At 45.5% G+C, this 23,541-nt stretch overlaps 1 protein-coding gene across 3 annotated transcripts in view; it reads left to right on the top strand.

The window, feature by feature from the left end:
* Nucleotides 1–23,541, top strand: part of LOC144718738 (cytohesin-1) — a 53,666-nt gene that overhangs the window by 13,168 nt on the left and 16,957 nt on the right. Inside the window, exons 1-4 of one of the 3 annotated variants that reach the window (XM_078594233.1) lie at nucleotides 5,094–5,698; nucleotides 20,450–20,532; nucleotides 21,892–21,956; nucleotides 22,729–22,795. In XM_078594233.1, the coding sequence (XP_078450359.1) occupies nucleotides 5,443–5,698; nucleotides 20,450–20,532; nucleotides 21,892–21,956; nucleotides 22,729–22,795 (471 nt within the window). In that variant the 5' untranslated portion in view covers nucleotides 5,094–5,442. Of the gene's footprint in view, nucleotides 1–5,093; nucleotides 5,699–11,507; nucleotides 11,695–20,449; nucleotides 20,533–21,891; nucleotides 21,957–22,728; nucleotides 22,796–23,541 lie in introns of those variants that run through there. The other 2 variants (XM_078594234.1, XM_078594235.1) reach the window with 2 other exon arrangements.

Genomic DNA, 23,541 nt, shown 5'->3' with positions numbered 1-23,541 from the left:
GGAAGTAAAGTACTACGAAATAAGTTTTTGTTCTTGTTGATTGTGACCCGAATGCAGAGAATTGTAGTTTTTTCAGTGGCAAATATGATCGCAGTGGCTGTTGGGTTTGGGTAGATTGATCCCCGCCATAGCAATGTGGAATTTACACCACTGACTAAGGGGTCACTGACCGTATTCGTTAGCGCGTAGATAAAACGTCTACTGCTCTTCTTTAACTGCTGTAATAGTGTATGTTCTTGTTTAGGATTCACATTTACAGCTCCAGGTTTCAAAATGTAAACAAATTTCATTCAAATACCGTTAAGTGCCAAATATTCATAAATCGTTATTTAGAAAATTTACACTTTTGATTGTAAAAAAAAAACTCCTGTCCCCCCAAATAAATGCATAAGCTACACGTGACAAATATGACAAATTGCATCCAATTACAGAGTTATAATTGGGAGGCTACTCTAAAAGAAAAACGCATTAAACAGCAAACGGTGTCAGAAGTGGCCACGAAACAGAAAAGCATTTCATTTTTTTGGAAAACGTTTCCCAGCTTATTTTCATATTTAATTTAATATCCCATTCATTATACAACGTGTTCCAAGCACTCTGTTTTATCTCATCTAGGATTTTATTTACCGCTTTGCACCATGAGATCCCTCAATAAACATATGCCTTTCTTTACCATGCAGTGTTGTGTGAGTAATTCACCTTGTTTTCATACATGCGCGCACAACGCAGACCTTAATGAATACTGTACCATACAATACTGTACCGGTAGTAATAGCAAGTGTGTAATTGGACACCTCAGTTTATTTTACACTTTCACTGAAGGTTATTTAAACTGCAATGTCCACCTGATGCCATGCGGCAGTAATGATTTCTGCCCAGTGTTTAGTAATAAATGTGAAATATAATTCCTTGTTTAAATATATATATGAACATTGCATCGCTCTATATGATGCTTTATATTCGGTGCTGTATTGTAATACGTACAACCAAGGAATGGAACTTTTTCTAGAGTAGTCCACCGAGGAGATGGAGCGATGAAATGTGTTTGTGTGCAGGTGCAAAGTGGATTGTTACATCACAGGATCATAATAGGTGGTGGCGACCATCCAGCAGTGAAATAAGCATGTCTGATTATGACGACATACAGGATATCTTTTGCCTGTAATATATAATGTATATTTGCGAGACATTTGGGCTGTGACGGTGCGCTGTTTATCACTCGTATCAAAAACATTTTGCTTTCACAATTCGTGCATTGAGCCGTGCATGTGAAAATGGATTCCCGTATTTTCCATTTGTGTGGTGTCCATGTGACACGTTCACCTGACCTCTGACGCCACTGGAGGCTGCGACATTCACAACCGAAAAACAAGAATAGACTCCTGACCCAAAATATGACCTAGCATTGCGATGATTAATCACATCACAATAGGGCAGGGGGAACTATTGGAGTACTGCAATACATTAATATATTATAAAGAATCCATTATTTGTTCGGACAGTTATGACTTTGCTTGCAACGGAATCTTTGTCTGCAGTGAAGTGGTAAAGCGCAGCTGAGAAAAACAGAAATGTAAGATAGGGTCCAACAATCCGCTGTAATCCTAATTATCGTGCGTGGCCTTAGTCAATTGCCGTCACATCCAGGGGGATTGGCTTGCTAATAAAGGGCCCTTTGCAGCAATGCACACAAATGCCAGCTTTGTTTTCACTGGCCACTTGAGTTCCTTGGGCTCAGAATGTGGATGGGAAGAAAGGAAGGAGACAAGGGCAGATTGTGGAGAGCATCACGCAAGGAAGCACGTGGGTATGGACCACGAGGGACTGGGGAGGATATGAAAGTAAAATACGCGACAATGGATAATGGTTAAAGGAAGATGGCAAGTCTTGAAATCCTTTGAGTTTGGAGCCTATACGAGTTCCATACAAGTGTAATACAGCCTTCAATAGTCCCCGACCTCTCCAAATGTCCTAAATTTCCTTTTTGTTAATCTTGGAATTTTGTGTGCCAATATTCTTATCTTTATTTCTTCAAAAGAGCATTGCATTCACGACTGTGAACTATAACGGTGGGTCACAGTAGATTTTCATATTTTTTCCATGATAGCAACTTGACTCATGAGAAAAAAAATCATAAACAAATACATTTAAATAAAACTTTGTCCGTTCTCGTTTCTCTGCTTATTAGCTTAGAATGTAACGGCATTCAATTTACATATCATTGGCCTACACTGTGAATGATGGATTTTCACGTGCACGATTCAATGCATCTATCATGACCATTAAGATCAATATTAATTGATGAATCCATGCATCTTTACACATCTTTTTTATCTTTCTGGAAAGCCTCGCTCGTTTTCACATTGGAATGTTTGGTCATATCCTTTGTGAGTCTTATGCCTGTGGGAGGAAACGAGAGTTATTTTAGGAAACCCACAGATACAATGGGATAATTCTCCACAATGATGAATGAGCGTCAAGATATACATCGTGATCTGCCAACCCCTTCCCTTAAAGTGCTTATTTATAAACCTTTATCCCCACACCCCGTATAACGCCTAGGAATTAATCAGGCATTTAACTAAACAAAATTGGCTGGGATAGCAGTTATGAAATCCGGTGTCTCCAAGGGTGTGTGTAGCACCTTCTGGTGGAGAAGACATTGTGGGCATTTGTAGGTACAGCATAAAACCAGCACTTCCCGTTTTGCCCAATGAACCAATGCTTACGTGCGTGCGCGTGCATGGCTTGCGAAACCCATCACAAATATACGTGTCATCATGGGCACGGCAGTCCCTTGGACTCTTCTTAGCTTGTTCCTGTTGCGGTTGCACCCTATTCAAGAGCCGAATGGCTCACAGGGCTATACCTAATAAATGAACTTGATCTAGCAGCTCCGCACGTCTTGGGTGTAAAGTAGATAATAATCTCTATACGTGGGCTACAGGTCCTTGTGTCCGGAGTGCTGGATTACAGGCACGCACCACCACTCCCAGCCCAAAATTGGACGAAATCAAGGACGAGAACTGTGCACGTAGCGGTTGTATAAGAACCCATGGCTGGGCTGACTTCTGACAGGTCCATCAACCAATCTGATAAGTGCTCTGACTAGCCGTTGTGACGTTTGTGGTTCCTTCCACCATTAATATATCTGTCGCACCAATCTTCCGTAAGTCTGGTTTTAATCCAGGCTTCAAGATGTGGCTTTTCCGTAAAGAATTTTCCATTTTAGAATATGGTGCATGAGCAGTGTGTGTGTGTGGTTTGGTGGTTTAATGCAGCACTGGCAGTTTGAGTTTCATGCGGAAGATGTATAAACAATTTTCGTATACTGTAAGATATCTCAGAATTTTTTTTAAAAACGCACAGCAAATTTTGATTGATCAAATGTGTAGTCGAGGGGAGCTCATGGTGGTAGTACTCTACACTTGCCATCAAAGTTATATTACTTGTAAGATAATGGATTTCATACATTCTGCAATACCCCTCTTTATCTTACCAAAAGCTGCATAATGTTATGTTCAGGGTATATTGGAACTCCTATTACCGATGACAATGGGGTGGAACTGTGTCCTAGATAAGTAAATGCGTTGCGAAGATAAGTTTTCCTCTGAATATCTGACCCAAAAAAAACTCAACTCTTTTTTTAGCCTCTGCCTTCTGTGTTCAGAGATTGCAGATAAAAACAGTGACGTTTTTTGCGCGGTAATAATAATACGCACTATTTATAACGCACATTTCTGGAATCGGATGCAATGAATAACGGGGGTGGGCAAGAAGGTTTCATCCCGTCTCGTTAACTCATGACCCGGTGCCCGAAGGCTATAAAGTGTCACCGTGTGTCCTTTGGAGGTGTGGTGGCAATGTCAGCGGTTGGCAGACGATGGCGGTGTGATGGCGTCAATGACGATCAAGTTATCATCATTATCATGATCTGTCATCGCGACGCCGTTGCTATATTGACACCCCAAGTGGCAATGTCTAGTAGCGGAGGCAGAGGCAACAGGGAAAATCGTCGATCACGATTTGTAGTTCCCATCGTTTATTTAGTATCATCGGTTCAATGATTGTCATCGCCATCATCGTCTTAATTCACAACCAGCACCATTATTTTTGCTGATGGCGGCAACGGCGATCGTCGGCTATTGTCTGCTCGTCGAACACGAAGGGCAAGAGGTTGACGCAGCCGCTGATGGGCCCAATCGTGGTTTGGCTTCACGCCACGGGTAAGCGGAATGACAGATGAGAGCAGTGTAACTCTTCTGCGTGGTACTGCAGTATGTAAACTCTTGTGTTTGTGTGTGCAGTACTTTATATATCAGAAGGACAATCGGTATGGTTCAATATCGGGTGAGAAATTAATAGGTGCGTGAAATGTAAACATTTTAAGGGATCAAATGTACCCATTCGTCAAAGTACCACTCATTTTACCTTCATGGCAGGTACGTTATGGATGAATGTGTTGATAACATTCTTAAATGTAGTATTCCAGAGAAAGTTGCATATGTGATGAAAGCCTGAACATAGTCCTCTATTCAGAATGTATATTAAAACTAGTCACTCTGATTGGGCCAACAAAGTACATTTATATACGGTACAGTCAGTCATGTTGTTGTGTTGAAGTTTAAAGTCCTGGCTTTCCGGGGTAGGGAGTGGGCAGAAACCCATAACTCTGGAACATCTGGGCATTTACACTCTGCCACACATTAGGATCAATGGGCTCGTGGTATCATTATTGCCTCGTGATAAAGGGCACAACAATAACAGCTTAGGGGAGTGGGGGGGGGTCCCTTCCTGGAGAGCTGTCACTCCTGTAACTCCTGTAACTCATGCCGCCACGCGCAACCCTGGGGCGGCATTGCAACTGCGAGTTGGGAGGTGGAATTAGTGTAGGGGGGGGCCGGTGTACAGGTTGAACCGGACCAACCACATGGTGATCATCATTAACTCCACACCCACGCCTCTCTCGCATGTGCGTTTGCAGTAACGAAAAGTTTTACTGGACAGTGGACACCCACCGTAGGCAAGGAACGCCGAGGCGTGGCCCGAGACATTCACCACCCCCCCCCCAATGTGCGTCAGCACCTTCGCAGATGTGTCCTCTTGAGCGACGCGCTCAGCACTGGCGTCTTGGATGACACGGCCAGAGATGGGCAGCGTCTGAATCGCGTGAACATTTAAATACCCGATGTCATTACATTTGTAATTGGAATCTAAATCGCACAACCGCAAAGGTGTCCGTGAACTTGGATGTAACTTAAGCGAGACACGGTTAATCGTTAACTCGTGTCTCGGCCACACGTCCTCCAGTTGTTTGGAATTGGAATGTATATTTGCCCACCTTTTTATGGCAGTCTGGCTCTACCCAGCCATCGTCGCTGCCGCTCGCCACCGTGAGTTTGATTCGAGGCGTCCCGCCGGTGGTTGGTCGTTCCGATCGCGATGAGCATCTCCGCCGCCGCGGACGACGGCTACTGGGACATGGAGGGGTCCGACGTGAGCTCCGTTTCCTCCGGGATCGGTGACCCGAGCTCCAGCCTCCTCGTGTCCCCCTCCTGGGACGAGTCGATAAACCCGCGACTGAGCGGCTGTCTCAACCGGCTGTCCGTGCGCACCTTCATCAAGGAGGAGAAGAGGAGGTCGGGGTTCTACGACGACGCTTGTGGCGACGAGGAAGAAGGGTGCGGAGTTGGCGATGGTGAGTCGGGTTGACTCTGTCATGTGGTGCAAAAACATTGGGGGCATATCCCTGGGAAGGACGACATTCATTAGACAATATCGGAAAAGGTGAGATCTACGTATAATGGAGGTGCGATAGTGAAGGGGGCGAGAGTCGGCGACGAAACGGCAGTGTTTGTTGTGATGGCAACTTCGTCGGACCCGTTCCAGTCGTCGGGTATTTTTTGTTGGAGCATGTGGACCTTTTTAAAAATAATAATGATAAGCACGAGAAGCTGCTGTGCCGTGCGAAGGTTAACTGTGCGTATTTACTCGTGAAATGTCATCTCTTCGACGTTTAAATAATATAGCACCGTAGCAGTACATACGGATGGATAAATCGTCCAGAATGCACCCCGATCTGATCAGATCTCAGAAGCTGAGCAGATTTGAGCCTGGATATTGTTTGTGTGGATGACCCACCACCATGCACGGGACATGTTGTCATTGGGCTTGATCGGATCCGGGGTGGATATCAGAGGGCAGTGCAGCAAAAAAATCTGTTGTGGTGGTGTACTTGTACGTACCCACATCTCACATCTGCACTCCCCACCTTCACCAACCCACACTGACCAGCTGTGGTCCAATAAAGTAATCCAGTCCCGTAATAGCAATGCGCTGTGGACAGTACTGTTGGAAATAGGGGTGTAATGATGCATCGAGTACCGGTAATCTACAATATTTTTTTATATAGTCGTAGTTCCTTGATTGATAGTCTACATAATTTTTTAAAATATTTTTATGCTGTATATAATTATTTACAGTGATCGTTGTATCCAATGGAGGTGGTACAATTCACCCACAATGGGTACAAAACAAAAAAGAATGTGGATTCGTGAATCGAACCTCGAATCGCCACTTGGGCATGAATCGTTCCACCCCTATTAATAAGTAACAATCCCGTAACACAGGGACACAATACAGCATTGTTATAAATGGGTAACAATATGGTAAGTGTCAGACTCCGCACTCCGAAAGCTTTCAAATTCTAATTCGGACTAAGCCCGGTAAAATGACTACCACTTTGTTTGGACGTCAACGGAGGTTGTCGTATGATGGACATGTGGCATTTCAACCACTGGCTTAAAGCAGCCAGTGGAGATGAGCACTACCCATTGCTCACTGGAGCACGTGGACACTTTAACCTTGTTTAAATAATAATGTAGCATAGCACTAACATGCTCTTCGTAGAGGTCTACTGAAGTGTTCTGTAAAGTACATTCAAAATATGTACGTCTACCAACACTAGTGAAGTTCCCATTTCAGTACTTTACCCACCTCCGATTATCACGGTTGGCTACGTACGGTGTGAAAAGTTCAACGTGCATACATACGATACATCCACGTGGGCTACTCACGTGTACTTTGTCACAAGGCAGAGGACGGATACGTACATAATGAAATTGCTTAAACAGTAAAATATCATTTGAATTTATAAGGAGCTTAAATGTGCATCTTGAAGACTGCCTAAATAAAGGTTGTTGCTCGGCGCACATACCTACGGCGTTGCAGTATCATTGCAACATTAAAGTTGGTAATTGGAAGTCGTACCCAGAATTGTGCAGCTGCGGTATAAGATCCGTGACAGTTCCATATAGTAGCGCGAACCGCCAGCCGTGTGTGTGAATGCCAAGGAAGGTGGTGATGAATGTCGATGTTTGGCGGCATCATGCCACGGCGCAGAACTGGCGGGGCAGAGCCCTACCATCTGCCACCAGTACCACCACCACGGAGATGGCAACGCGCTCCATAATCATCGCATGGTTGGTAAAAATTTATGTCCCAGTGCGATTGTGGCCAAGCAACGCAACCGATGGGCCGTATAGTAAACCACTAAGTCTGCGCTTCTTCACCGGATCTCGATATTGACCATTTAGCTCCTGACCATATTGCTGCCATCATTCGCAAGAATAGAATTCTGCTGCTAGCCGATTCTCCCAATGGCGAGTTGGGGTGCGCAGCTACGCAGACCTACAGATGGCTGTTTCGATTGCGGAAGTGCATCGGAAACGGGCATGAGTTTTTAAAAGCAGACAATTTTGAAGACTGCAAGCTGTGTGAGGAGAGAGCAGCGTGGGAGAGCACGGCCTGAGTGAGAAACACAAGCAAAGCATTTGCGTAAATAAGTGAGATGGTGCGGAAAAAACAATGCCACTTCAAGAAAAAAGTGTTCCGTCGGCATTTTTGTGGATTTGGTCACTTTCAGCATGATAACCCGGAACTTTCAGCTACTTGTTGCCACAAACCACAAGTATTCCTCATCGGAAAAATATCCACTCGAAGCAGAAGAGCCTCGTTTTGAGCCTGAACCTCCCAAACTGACATCACGCTGGCAAAGAATGTGCGAAAGCCATTGTCGTTGTCATGGATACCAACTCTGCAGGTCCTCATACCTATGTCTGTGCAACATCTGCCACTTCCTCACTCTAGCCCAATGCCCAATGTTCTTCGTTGCAAGGCCCGTGGGCCACTGGCTGCCCCTGGTGGCCTTTAGTGCGACCCCCCCCCCCCCCCACAATACGCAAATGTGAAAACACTCCATGCTGTCAAACCCCAATGGTTTAAAATGTGTGGCGGCCCTCATACTGATGTCTTATTGGCGAAAGTGGGCCCCCCTCTGAAAATGAGTGAAGGAACACTCCTCCAGCCACTGCTAAGACTTTCATCCATGCCTTCATCACTTTCAAACTCTCCTATTTCAGCTCTCTCCTCTACTGCCTTCTAAAATTCCTCATCTCCAAACTCCATATAATCCAAAATGCTGCCGTCAAACGTTTCACCTGCCCCCCCCTCCTTGAACGAAAGAACATCACCCTGATGCTCCCAATCCTGAGATATCCTCCTGGTGGGTTGTAATCGATTCGTTGTCAAATGTGTGCTCATGAACGTGGCATGTGTGTGGGAATCCATGCCAAGTTTTTACAACCGCCAAAGTCAGTAGTTCTTCCCACCGCACATCACAGCTGATGTAAATGGATGGGCTTCCTTGACCCAGTTAATCTCATATGGCCACCTTACTAACAAGCCTGACCACAGATCTAACTTAACGAGCCAAAAAATGAATTCCAATTAAAGTTGATTTCCATGCCTGTCTGAAACCGGAGCTTCGAGCCTTTAATGCAGATGTACAGACACGGCACTGTACGTTTTTCTAAATGTAGGGCGTACGGTTTCAGGGTTTTTGTTGGGACGTGTCACATGTGCTTACTGTGCATTCTATTGTGTTGCACAACCAACAGGACGCGGATTGTTGTGCATATTTTCTGCCGCATCTCTCAGAGGAGACGGCGATCATTCCGAGGGATTGCAAGGAGTAAAAATCCTTGCACGTTGGGGTTTTCACGATTTGTGCTGCTGCTGCATGGCTCTGGCGGTGCGTTTTCGGGGTCGTTATCGCGAGTCGTTGTTCTGCACAATGTCCGACGTTTTGTTCCAGATCCTGGGAGCTACCGCTCCCCGTGAACATCGCGTAGAACATGCGGTGCAACCCGAAGAAATTCAATTTGAGCGTGCGAAGGCGCCAATGTTGGGGGATGTTAACTACCTTGCCTGGTATACAGGGAGTCCATGGGGTCCTCCCAGTGGTCTCGTGGATTTTGAGATCTGCGTTGTGTGATGGGAATGGAATGTACAGGTCGATTTCTAACGAGGAACAATGCTGTCCCGCATCTGTGAGAATTGAAAACCTGCGTGTTTTCGCGAACTGACTTCCGCAAATGTGGTTTACTGAGGAATTTGTCAGTGAGGATTTTCAAAGAACATAAACAGTCCTTTAGTTCTTTCCTGGCTTGTAGTCCGCATAACCAATTATATAACCTGAAAGCGTGCGCGTTAAGGCTTCGTTTTAATGTAAATGCGCACGGCACTGTATTGCACCTTCTGGCGTTTCACGTTTACACTGCCTCTGTACAGTGTTGCAGATGTTGTGGTGTGTGGGTAGATTGAGCATTTGAAACTCGTCATAGCTAACTGGCTATTTCACTTCTCCATTAAAGGGAATGATAGATCAACAATGAACTATTAGTGATAAAAAAAAATTAGTTTTACTGTGATGTTTTTTTTATATGGCATACAACGCATCACTTAGAACTAAAAGAGTATAGTAAAACAGAAGGTAATTTTGGGTTTGGCGAAGGGTTATTTACACGCTTTTTTATTAACTCACTCTGTTGTTGTATCCTCAAATCTTGTAACTCAAATTTAACCCACTTCCCAATGTGGTATCGACTGCAAACTTGGTATACTTATGTCATACTGATGACAATACCATATTCTATCATAAAAAAAATCAACCATCTTTTTTATATGTTATGTTTCGGCTTGGGTCTAATTGTCCCCACTCAACTAACGTTGGCTTAATTGATCACGGTCCCCTTGCGTTATGGCAAGCTTCGGGGCCACTTCTTGGAGTCGTGGAGTTCTTCCATTACTAGTACGGTACATTTCATTAAAGCGTGTTTTTAAAAAAGTTTTAAAAAATATTACTTATTTTTGTACAAACCTCCGATGTGCTTTCGGGGGTTGTGTGTATGTTGAGCTACTCTCCCACCGTACATAGCCAGCCGTGCCAATCGGAGGTGCCGGGGGGACGAAGAACAACAAACTAAACACAAAAAGGCAGTTTTAAAGAAATGTGCTTTTTAAATGTAGTATTGTTCGAAAGGATGTCTTACGAAAGAAGCTCCCAGCACGTGGAGAAGAAAAAGAAAGAAGCATGTGGGCATCTTTTTCGATTTAAAGCTTTCGTGACTGCATGGATTCATATTCTTGGTTCTTTACGGTAAAGTCACGTAGAAGGGAAATAATAAAGTAATAAAAATAAATTGCGTTGTGGCCAAAACGTCGTGAGAATTTAATCTTATTATGTTTCATTTTTATTATTGTATTATTTCCCTTCTACGTGACTTTACCGAAAGAACCAAGAACATGGGGACATCGTTGCTGAACAACGCGCGGTACAACCCGAGGACACATGGGACGGCTACGCAACACAATCGCGAATGCCTCTCGCACAAGTGCTTTGTTGACTGCACGTCTACGGTACGGTAGTGCCGCTGACAACTCACGTGCAGAAAGAGACACGTGGTAATCGTGACTGTCCAAAGCAGTGTACGCCTTCTTAATGTCTCACAATCATCGCTCTGTTTCCAGCCCAATGATCCACAGGGGTTGTATATCGGAGCCACTCCAGATTTGATCCGTGAGATGTTTACACAGCACATCACCAGCTGGAGGGGAACAAAAAGACCCTGTCAATTGCCCCCTCTTCTCCAGTCTGCTCGCTGCAAAAGCAGCTTATGAATGGCGTCATAATTTCCATTTAGGTTGGTGTCACAGTGCTGCGTTCCATTTGCTCTCTGCTTAATTTAGTTGTTTATGACATTGCTGCTATGGGCTTGAGAGAGAGAGAGAGAACCAACCGCTGGACCTCGCTCGACACAGCTTGGAGGGTTAAGGCTTTCTCATTACAGCAGTTTCACGATTAGCAAGCGAGTGCGTGAGCTTCCTTCTGCGTTCGCCGCACTTCCCGGCTAGGAGCTGTCTGGCCTCGGCGAGCCGTTGCTGATTTGAGCGTTCTAAACAAAATAATCGGCGCGCTGTGCGCACGGAGCGGCGTGTGCGTTGCGCGTTCGTCAGGTGAGCCGTGTGCCGAGTAGATTTTAAAGAATAAGAAGTTGGGGAGCTGTCATCGGGGAACACCGCCCGGCAGTCTTGCCAGCCGGAGACCTTAGACGGCATTTGCTTGCGTTGGGACGGAAGGATTGTCACTCGGCGGCCAGTAGATTGTTTTCGTCTTTCCCCGTCTGCAAAGCTGGCAGAGCGTGCCTGCGTATTGAGCGCCGGGGTGCTTTTGACAGAGCCTGCTTCTCACAGCGATGTCCAAGAAAGCGGCCAAGACCCCGTCCAGAGCTGCCGTATCCAAGCTGTGCGAGATGAGCTTTCAGTCGTTGTTGTGTCCAGTGATGGAGGAGAATGGTAAGCACTCGGAGTCGCATTGTGTAATGACTGTGTCGTGAATTTAAGTAATTGGTGTAGACCACCCTCTGTTCTGAATTATGCTTGCGGCATGTTTACTCCGCTGTGCGTGTGTGCGCGAAGACTGTATTGTTTGGCTGGCGGGGATCTGCTCTGTTCATGTTCCATAGAAGTCTGTTGCAGTTAGTACCACTTTGTGAAAAGTCAAAATTTAGTTCAAATGATAGACCATCCCCTGCCATAGGAATGTGGAATTTCCACGACCGGCTTAGAACACCGCTGCGGGTGAGCAGCAGCCAACATTCGTTTAAACAGAGAGACACTTGGTATCAAACATTTGTTATGTCTTCAATGGTACTGTAGTGTGCTTATTCATGGCATAGAAAGCATTTTCATTTAATTGTGGGGTAACTTAATTTTCCTTGTAGTCTTTTGAGCTTTTATGTTTAAAGTTTTCGTGAAAACGCTGCCAACAGCAATTGCGAATACATTTTAAAAGCTCGGCTAATGCTGTATGTCGTGCTCCGTTCTGGAGCTACGTTATGCAAATTAAAGTTCCCAATGGTCATGGTGGGAATAGTAGTAATGTATCGTGTAATTACTTTCACAAGCTAATACGTTTAAAAACTTGGCAATGGAGACCACGTGGGATTTTCAGAATCTTGGTACACTAATTTTATTTATTTAGTGCCAAGTTTATCGAATAAGTGTAAATGTGTGGCTGCTGATATGATCAGTAAATTCTATATCGCTGTACTTGTGTGTTTGCTGCATTTATTTATTGCATGTTCAATACCTAGCTGAATTTAAGAATGGAAAGCTAAATTGTCCTTCGGAATGATGATACGGAATCGGGTATATTAAAGAGTTGTATACCTTGTATATTTTGGGTTCACATGACCCCTGTTACTAACATAGGGAGGCCACTACATTCATTACAATATAGTACACATCTAATCTTGCCCCTCAATTGTGACTACCATACTCATTTCATCGCGAAACATCTCATCCTTTTAAGATCCAGTGAAGTGAGTTTATTTGTGGCTGAACATAAAGTACCAGATCCTAATATTAATAAATCCAAATCTTACTGGGTATGTAACTGAAAAGTACCCATAACATTATTGAGTACATGAAGGTTTACATGTATTTTATTTCAAACAGCACACGCAAAGTACCCATAACATTATTGAGTACATAAAGGTTTACATGTATTCTATTTCAAACAGCACACGCAAATGTGTCTGAGAGCACTGACCATTTGCGCAACTTATGCAAAAACCATGGGCAGTTCCATAAAAAGTTCATTGTGGTTTTCCGTCCTGCACTGTTTTTACTGTTAGGATGGGTATTTTTCACGATTTACAGATTTGAATATTGAATTTTGCTGACTAACACATTTTTTCACGTGACTTTTCATCAAAAGTGGGGTTTTTACTGGCAGCAACAATTAATTTACTCAAGCTTGTTAACGTGTGTTGTGGAAATTGGCATTTTCTGTTAACGAACATGCCAGCTCCATGAGAGTCATTGAGTGCGGTGTTGTTGCGAGCTTGTGATTTTCAAGACTTCTGCGGCTTTGTGTTTTTTTTGTGATCGCCCATGTTTCTTGGCAGCCAGCCTCGCTTGATCGTTTTGGCCGAGTAGTGTTATTAACCTAACTCCCACGACCGCAAAATTGCACTTGTAATTCGTCTTCCAAGAAGACGGATGTTGCGAGCTCTAGGAACTTTTATTCACTCCGATGATATGTAGTCGGTCGTTGCTGCTGCTGTTCCCAGGCACACAATTTGTCTTCCTCTTGGTCATTTTCTTGATCGATCTTATTGATTTGCGTTATGTGTGGACCAGTGGGAGTGGGTTGGGGGGGGGGAGCACTGCTGCTGCAATGGTTAGCACATTACACGATTAATCCAGAGACATCCTCAGTTCGATTCCTGGCAAATGGCTAGTGACTGATACCATCAGTAGGGAGTGATATCCAAACCAGTCATGTGCCCCCGCCGTCCCCTCTGCAGCAACCCACACTGAACGGCCTGGAGAAATACCCCTCATTGACCAACACGGCATGGGGGGTGGGTGGGGGGCGACCTTCATCCAGCAGTAAAATTGACAAAGGGGCTTTTTTTCTTCGTCGAAGGCGCCGTCCACTGATCGCAAGTTAATCTTAGCCAACTGCAATTCCTGTCGGGGCCAAAATAAATGGTCCATATGAGGTTAACTGTTGGCAAACATGAGCGGAAGGCTGAACTAAATCATAGACTGCACACTGCGCATTGGACTTCCTCTACCGGTTTTCAGTCACCATGCTGGCGGTACGGTTAGTCCAAAAAAAATCAGGTTCCCCTCGTTTGTCCAGGAATTACGTTGGTTCCCGTAATGAGATACAGTATTGTGCTCACCGTTCTACATGTGCGTGTAGTTTTAACTGCAGCTGAAGTCAATATTTCTGGTGACAATTGTAAATTTTCTTTCTGTGGATTTCACACCTGATGATGATTGCTTGTGTTGCAGTCGAAACGTCGTGAGAATTTTTATTGTTTTATATTTTTATTACTTTATTATTTCCCTTCTACGTGACTTTACCGAAAGAACCAAGAATATTAATCCTTGCAGTCACGAAAGCTTTAAATCAAGAATTGTAATGCCGTTCAATACTTTGGTACAGTAACAGCGTAGCGTGTTTGTCACACTTGCTGGGGACGGAGTTCTCGGCAAATGTGTGAAAAGGTTGGATACCTCCACATCTGTGTCATATGGCAGGTACACCCAAGCACTGGGTGTGCAGCGGTTAATTGGTCTGGGTTGAGATATGTGGTAATTCGGTAGTTACTGTATTCCGATGCGTTCGGGCAGAGTCGACCGTAGGCTAGCCGCCCGAACAAAATGCTTCAATGTAAAAGTTCACATTGATGGCTTGTGGCTAAAATAGTTTCAGGGATAATTGTCATGGACAAAGAAAATGGAACAAAAGCTAAAAAGTACCCAAACCAGCGTAGAGTCGCATACTGGGAATTGTTTTCCACTGAGAGACGAAAAGAGGAACTCTAGATTAGATTCGAGAACGTACGCAAGTTTGTGAAATGATATTGACTGCAAAGGAAAGCAAAAAGAGCTTCTTGGGCAGAGCACATCCACGGCTCGAAGGAACGATGGCCATTGGCGAAGACTAATGACAGAGTGGCAGCCCAAAGGAAGGAACACGCCCAAGAGGATATCCACCGTGGGCATGGAGCAATTTTTGAAATCGGACCTCGACGGCTTGTTGCATTGCGGGACTGTGAGAGATGGCGGGACAGGCTTTAGGAGGCCTTGGTCCAGCAGTGGATGAGATCACGTCCGACCGTGGATGACGCACCAAGCAGCCGGCTTTCTTCGTTTAATGCCAGGGCTGCAGATTGAGCTCCCGCCGTTGCCATGTGCTGCGTTCGCCCGGCAGCAGATCTGGCTCTCTGCCCCGGCTACCTCTCAGCGGGCCACAGATCCAGTCTGCATGACGCGGGCAGGGCTGTGGCAGCCGCACATTCCTTCACGCATGCACACATTGTACAATTGGCTTTTTAAATGCCTGTGGTTAAATGGAGTTGCATTTCATGCATTCCAGCGTGGCTGTCATATCTCATTAGCATGAGGAACAAAAAAACCTTTCTCGTTCAGTTCAGTGTTCCACAGTGGTGTAAACTGGCCTTTTGGGAGAGCCCTTTGGTGTGTTTGTGTTTGTTTTTTCCTCTTCCATTATTTCTGGTATCACTGGTCTGCGTGTGCTGCTGCTGCATTCCAAGTCTCTTGCGATGTTCGAACGGGGGCCTGAAAGGTAATTAAAATACTGATAAAACATTGGAATGAAAGGAATGCACTCTGAGGTTCTTGGCTGCGGTTGATAATGTCATCTGATTGCGCAATCTTCACTCCCCTCCTTGGACAGATTGATAAGCAACTGTGACGATCTTGAATTGCGAGGGGGGGGGTGTGATTTAATTCAAGATTATATATTTTTTATATACTCTACATCGTGGTGCATTGTAGTTCCTTCGAGTGGCTGCAAGGTTCCCATTAGCAAATTGCTTGCAACAACTTAAAAAATTATCCGATTTCTCCCACGCACCTTTCCATCACTGGGCCATTCGATCACAGTGAGTGTAAGCGTCGATCCACCGTTACACCACTCGTGACCTTTAAGTGTGGGGGTGGACATAAACCCCCCTGGACTAGCATGGTGAAGTATGGTCAAACACCCCCCCCCCCCCCTCCATAACTGACATTGTTTGGGGAGGCCGTTCGCACGTGCCAATCGGTTTGATCGTGACTAAAATGGAACTGGGTTTGATTATTGATTCCATTGCTTTTGGAATGAATCATCGACTCCATAATCGATTGTGAGACAACATTTTATATATATAGATATTCGATTAACTACGCTGGTATGAATGTGTTCTTATTTTTTTATATAGTCGCTGTAATACGCGAGTTGTCATGTGATTTAAATCTCCATTTTATCCCGAACATTAGCGAAGGGGCGCATGCTTCATCGTGCGATGTGTGGAAACGACGCGACGCGCGTTAAGGCAGCAGTGCGAAAGAATTTGAGCCGACATTGCTCATCTTGCCCTCCCTCGCACTCCATCGGCTAGTGTGCCGTCGTGATAACGGTAATCCTCCGTCCACGGGGATCGCCAGAACAACGCTCGTCATCGTGCAATTTAAGCCACACGAGCCGTGCCGGCGTGATCGTGGCGAGGACGATCTCTGATCTCGTGGTGGTACTTGGGATGCAATCGCCGGCTCGGACCGTTTGATCACAACCCCCGGTGTTCCATCGCCATCTCGGGTGCTATAATATCCTCCCAGTGAACATGGATTTTCTACATTGTGCATCTCCTGAATAGAAGCACCTTGACACAAATGCCGCTGGAATGTTGCGGATCGCTGGTCATGTAGATTACGGCTCGCTGGCCAATGTAAGTATGAACTCAATGTGCAGTGAGTTGCACCTTAGCTCACTTACGTGGGTACAGTGTTTATATTTCTATGCCAATTATCCTTTGAACAGTAGTGGCCTGCTTGGAGCCTGACAAAGGGAGGCTGCAGCAAATTTAGATGCATTGTTGTCGCAGCTATCAAAAATATATTAATGCCAGTTTGTGTGTGCATATATATATATGCGTTAATATATACGTTCTTGGAATGTTTCTGTGTGTATATATATAAATATATATGTACACCTAGAATTTTACTTGAAATGCATAATTCTGAAAGCAAAATTTGGCCTTTATGGAACCAAAACTGCACACTTTGCATTGTATTTATTTTTTACTCGCCGAGAACAAGCATTGAAATGGGTGGGAAATCGGGCAGGGTAGGGAGCTTGGGTGGAATTAATTGGGGGAGGTTCAGGACCAATTCATATATCGCTCTTCTGATGGTTAGCCTTGGCCAGGAATCTAACTCTGCAAGATTCGTAGCACAGTAGGCTCACCACTGCACCCACTGCCTCCCACATATCCCAGCGTACAAATACACAGATCCCCCATGTATCCTACATAAACAGTTGGCAAGTGCTGTGAGCGGTCAAACACGTGCACACACAAAGCTAGGTAAATGTTTCCCACTCGTTACTCGCTGATATCGAAAAAGGATACTTCTTGGGTTTAAAAACAAGCCGACTGCGCAAGATTTGAAATCCAAAGGCGTTACAGATCTGCATCACTTTGCACAGAGCGTCTTTTGTGTGGGCTGCGGACACGGTGTGCACAGCAGATTGTGAACCCCGTGACTGCCTAATGAGCTGTCGGGCGCACTCGTTATTTTATTTGCTGAATCCGGAATTATCGCAGATTAACAGGATACTGTGCTCGCCGTTGTTGGCAGAGCATTCAATTCTCGATCGCAAGTGTCTTGCATTCAGTTCCAAGTCCGGAGGGATGGTGGGTCACCTTGATCAATCATCGCTCTGGGGTGAATAAAATGACTGCCTCCTTTGTGGCCAGTCACTCGTTGTACTTTAGGTAGACTTGACCTCGCTGTGTGAAAGTGGAATATCCACCACTGTGTGTAAACATTATCTAAACGTTATTTTCATAATAATTTAGAGCGCTTTGTCAATTCACTGCCCGATTTGTAAAGCCTCCCCCACACAGTGTCGGTTGTGTGGGTTGTTTAACCACACTTCAGCACACCTGGTCATTGCGGGTTGCTAATGGTTGCTGTCAAGCAAAAACCCCCATCATGGACATGGTGTGGAGACGCCTTCATCCAGCAGTGAATTAACAAAGGTCTCTATTTTTAACAACATTTGAACTGGGTTGTTTTACAGAGGCAGGCTCGTTGCTGCTGCACTGCTACGAGTGAGAGAGCGCCGGTGTTTGCATGATAATTTACCTCCACGGGCTATGACACAACGCATTAAAGATGCAGAAAGCTGCATCATCACGCGGGAGTGTGTTCCCTCGATGGCGATCCTCGTGAGGTATTCAAAGTGCCTACTCTGGTGTTGAATTTCTGGTTTTAGACCCGAGCGGTGGCGGTGGCGGCGCCGGCTTCACGGTCCGGTCGTGGGCAACATGACGCTCACGGATTTTTGCGAGGTTGTGAATGTTGCCGTGACGACCAGCTGCTTCTTCGTGGGCGTCGTAGTTCAGTTTGGTGTTCACAAGCAAAAGGGGAGAGCGAAAGGTGGTTATATATACTCTTGGGTTTTTTCGGTAAAGTCACGTAGGTAAAAAAATAAAATAAAAAATTACTAAAAGTAATAATAGAAATGAAATAAAATAATAAATCACGACGTTTCAGAGGCAACACAAGTCTCCGTCATCAGGTGGGACCGTCACAGCTAGATTTGCTGTATCAAGTCACAGTTGCTGTATCAAGTGATACAGCAAATCTGGCTGTGACGGTCCCACCTGATGACGGAGACTTGTGTTGCCTCCGAAACGTTGTGATTTATTATTTTATTTCATTTCTATTATTACTTTTAGTAATTTTTAATGTTATTTTTTTTTACCTACGTGACTTTACCGAAAAAACCTAAGAGTATGAATCCTTGCAGTCACGAAAGCTTCAAATCTAGAACGAAAGGTGGTTCTTGTGTCCGACCTCCCCCGGTGAAATGGCACCTTGCGGTCGCTCTGTACCCTCCGCCACACATCGTGCCGTGCTGTGCCTGCCACCGTTGGGAGCATAGACTGCCAAACGTTCACTTCTGACTGCGTTACACTCACTGCCTTCGATGCTTTCATTGTGAATGAGATCAGCATTCACGTGGCATTCAGCTGCCTGTGACGGGTGCCCTTAATGCGCAACCACTGTGTATGCGCGTTGAACTTCTTTCGTACCGTACGTGGCCAAACCGCGCTTAATTGGAGGTGTGGGGGGAAAGCACAGCAAACTGAACACAAGAAGCAGTTCGAAAGAAACTGTCTCTGTGTATTCCACATGAGCTATATTTGATTTTATTGTTGCAAATTGCTTTTTCTGCCACCAATTTGGTGTTTTTCTTACCCCAACAATGGTCTGTTTACTCGTCTGTCGATCGATCGTGGCAGAAGGTGCACGGACGGCAGGTGTGTAGTAAATAAAGCCTGAAAAAAAAACGTGCGGGCACGACTGTGACAGACGGTCTGGCTTTGCAAACCCTTGGCTAGGGAGGTGGATTGTACGATAGCCGCATCTGTGTACGGAGCGCCTGCGTCTGACAATTTGGCAGGAGGAAGCTCGGCAGCGTTGAGCCTCGAGATTACTTGGAATGGATGACCCACAGAGCATGAACAGGCTTGTCACGTGAGCTACGGAGTGGGCAGGAGAGGGCAGTGCAGCAAAAGCAATTGTTGTACTGTACTTCTATGCTCACACATCTGTGCTCTCCCAGCCTACACCAAACCCAGACTGACCATTGTGGTGAAGTACGATCAAATTACATGCACGACATCGGGGAGGTGCTCATCCAGCAGTGGATAGACAAGTGGGATTGTACATCTGACATGCAATTAAACGGCAGCTAAAAGGCAATTTGGGGTATTTATAGGATGCCGTTGCTCACTTGCCAGACTTAAGAAGTCTGCAGAACCGTTGCTGTATCCATGTCACGCTGACACGGAGTGCAGTGCCCCTGGCTGCAGGCGTGTGCCATCGCTAGTCACAAGATGTGCCTTTAGTGCCCTACACAACCTGACGCTCGCAGATGGAGCAGGTAGTGGTGCAGTGGTTCATGCACTGCACTACAAACTAGGCCACACCTGAGTTCAACTCCTGGCCTCGGATAACATCGGTGGCAAGCGACATCTCAACCGGTCCTTGGACCCAACCTCCTTTACCGTTAACCAACGTGGTTAAGAATGGTCAAACAACCCACACACCTGATAGTGTGGGGAGGTCTTCATCTAGCAGTGGAGAGACAAAAGGGCTGTAAATAAATTAGCACTCTCTCACTAACACCTTTTTGCCCAACGGCCATATCGCCCGACTTGTGTCTTCTGGCTCTGCGAATAATTTACAAGGCAATCCATTTATAGATACCTCACTGGTTTGTAATAACTTTCTTACTTAACAGAAGAGTAGTAAAGGATTTAACAAGTTTACTGAGTGGTGGGAGACATGTAGAGGGTTTTTGAAATAAATACAAAATGTCCTCGAGTTCTCCCTAATATTTTAGTGTGGTGTCTGTAAATGGATCGCCCTGTGTTGCTATATTTGTATCGTTTGTAAACTCCGTCGGCTGATCGTCCATGCGTCATTTGTGCCGCCCCCCTCTGCCTTGCAGTGCCACCCGACCTGACGGAGGAGGAGCAGGAGGAGTTGGCCAGCATTCGCCGACGCAAGCAGGAGCTCGTGGTCGACATTCAGGTGCGGTAATTCGGGGCAATTCCTCCACATGTTCCGTTTTAGGTCGCCCAAAAAATATTTTACATTTTGAGGTCCAATCGATATTATAAAGCTCCCAATTGACAATTGAATCCAGTTGCATTTTTTTAGTAGAGACTGAACCGATTTGGCACGTGTGCCAATGTTCAATCCCGCACGACGCGTTCGAATGTGATTTGTCGAGCAGCATCCATCATCAGACACAAGTGACAGGACTCATCAGTCAGCGCATGGTACAGACAAAAGAACACGCACGCACAGACTTTATATTTTTATATTGTTAAATTTCACAATGTGTGCGACAAACCATATGTTGTTTAAAAAAAAAAGTGCATGCAATCATTGCTCACAGAAAAAAAAATTAACAACCCTGCTCCGTTTTTACATCTGTTAAAGAGGCATATGGTGCCGAGTTTCATTGAAAACATTAAAATTCGGAGGAAACAGTTGGCTTCTTTGTTGTTCTCCCATTTAAATATTGGACGGAGCTGCTTCACCACGACTGCTACTACTACAACCATCAACAATAACCACGTGCATTAGGCCTGTGATGTGTTTTTTCACGGTCGAACTGTTATCGGAGCTGGAATGGGCCTCTTTACAGGTTTGCAGTTGTAATCGGATGTTACGTAACCGTTGCAATGTAACGGTGAATGTTTCCTCGTTGGTTTTTTCCCCAAATGTCATTCTTCACAACACTGTGCACTGCCATCGCCCTCCTTATGAACAAATGTAATGTGAATTGGGGAAAAAATACTATAATCCGACTCAAAAAGCATCGTAATACATGGCAGAAGTAAATTAGAGAATGCACTTTGTAACAATGCATCAGTTAATCAATTTTAATCGATGCCCGCCCTCGCGACACGTGAATCGAATTATTCGCGCAACACTCGTTCTTTTGGTGACCCGGAATCGAACTCGGACCACTAGGTTGACAGCCCATTGCTCCACCCCACCATATAAATTGGTAAATTCGGAGTGCTCTCGTGGCTGGAGAGCTCGAGGAGTGGACCAAGGAACCGCACGTCACACCTCCCCGCTATCCGGAGTCGCGGCCGCATAATGAGTTTGACGACACCGGGGCACGCGGCGTGGGCGGTCGCGTCACAGCACATTGGCGGCGGCGGTGGCGGCGGTGGCGGCGGCTCGCAATCTCACGGCTAAGGCGTCACTGGGTCAGCCCCAGTCCGGGTAACATCCCCTCTTCCACCCCCCCCCCGCCTCCCAACTCCGGTGCCCGTTCTACCGTGTCGGAGACGCAAAGCGTGAAATGGACGCGTGCTTTCGTGTTGTTGTGCGGTGAAGCTGTTGACGTCGCGTGACGTGCGCCCGTTTCAGAGGCTCAAAGACGAAATATCGGACGTGATGACCGAGATCGAGAGCCTGGACAATGCCGAGGAGAGGTACCTCTATGCACGCGTCGCTCGCTAACGGACTTCCACGTTTAATAGCAGTGGTTGTGTGGTAATGCCGCATGGTCACGATTGTTTTTAATGTCCTCGGGATTATGATGATGGGCATTGTGAGTGAATGTATATCCTAGGAACTCTGTGCGATTTTTCCTAAGCACAGTAGTGTAATGTGGAGCTTGCATATTCTAAACTGACACTGATATGTGAACATATGAACATGTAATGGTCATATTGCTCTTATTTAGTTGTCCTTGAGACGGCTGCAGAATGTATCTGTACAGCCCTTTCATCAATCTACTGCTGGATGAGGGCCTCCTCGCACTGTGCGTGTCGTGTGAAGGTTATTTGATCGTATTTCACCACACTGGTTAGTGCGGGTTGTTGAAGGTAGGGAGCATCAACGTGGAAGCGTAGATTACGGTCCAACAATGGATTTTTTTTGTTGCACTACCTTCCGCAACCCACCAGAGCCGCAAAGCAGCCTATAACATCCTGCTGTGCGTGGCGGTCGCCCATCCGACCACTTATTCGGGCTCAGACGAGCTTAGCTACTGAGATCTGACAAAGATTTGGCGCATTCCGGGTGATTTTATCAAAGGCCATGCTACAGGATGGCCTGTCAGAAAACCTTATTGGGGGTTGGTCTGAAATCGATGTGCTGCAATGATGTTATGGATTTAAAGCGGCGATACGAAACATTTTTTGTTCTGACCATCTGCCTCTGCATCCACCCAATTTCCCCCCTCCCTCCAACTTTGTACAGCAAAATCGTGCAGAGGAATAAACAAATGTCCATGGGGAGGAAGAAATTTAACATGGATCCTAAAAAGGTACATTTTGGCATGCATTGTCCGATTTCGATTGTATTTTGATGGTGTTTTATGTCGGTGCGCGTGAGCATGCATAAATGCCGAGGGCAAAGGACATTGCCCCAAGACTTGTCTGCTTTGGATATATCAGTCGGTCGCACGCTGGGTGACGCGTAGTCCTGTAAACAGCACGTACACTCCTTGCACAGGTCCACCGCTACTGTGAAAAATCCCGCAGCCTGTCTCTCGGTTTCATTGAACCCTTTTTGCGAAAATTGGTGCAATAGTAATTAACTCTTGAGGCTCTGTTATGTACAGGGATCCTGCTTTAGCTGCTTGGCCAGTTCTGTTTTTAATGAGCGTTTACGATGCAACTTGTGTAAACTGTACGTAACTTATACTTTCACTCACAGTTCAGAAGTTCATTTATGACAGTAATCACCAATGCTGCTAATGGACACATCGATATAAAAATGTGCAAAGCAGAGTAAATGGGTGTCACGCAGTGCCTGAAAAAAAAAATAACCCATGATAACGCCAAAAATCTCTACACATGTCGGCAACCTACTTGCTGTTCTGCCTGCTGTTGACGACTTTTGCTGTCATAACGTATTGGGAATCTTGATGCACATCGTGCTGATTGCCATTTTTCCAGGGCACTCTTTCAGGCACACGCCATCTATGGCCGCAGCGTCATGGCTTCTGGGGTCATCGCGAGTAGCGGTCAGGCTTTATTTTTTTCCTTTCTCTTTCTTCCGCTCGCCCCA

The sequence above is a fragment of the Lampetra planeri genome, chromosome 5, assembly GCF_965212315.1.
Source record: "Lampetra planeri chromosome 5, kcLamPlan1.2.h2, whole genome shotgun sequence".
Lineage (NCBI taxonomy): Eukaryota > Metazoa > Chordata > Hyperoartia > Petromyzontiformes > Petromyzontidae > Lampetra > Lampetra planeri.
The sequence above is the reverse complement of the archived record's forward strand: the minus strand, read 5'-3'. Positions and strand labels throughout refer to the sequence as shown.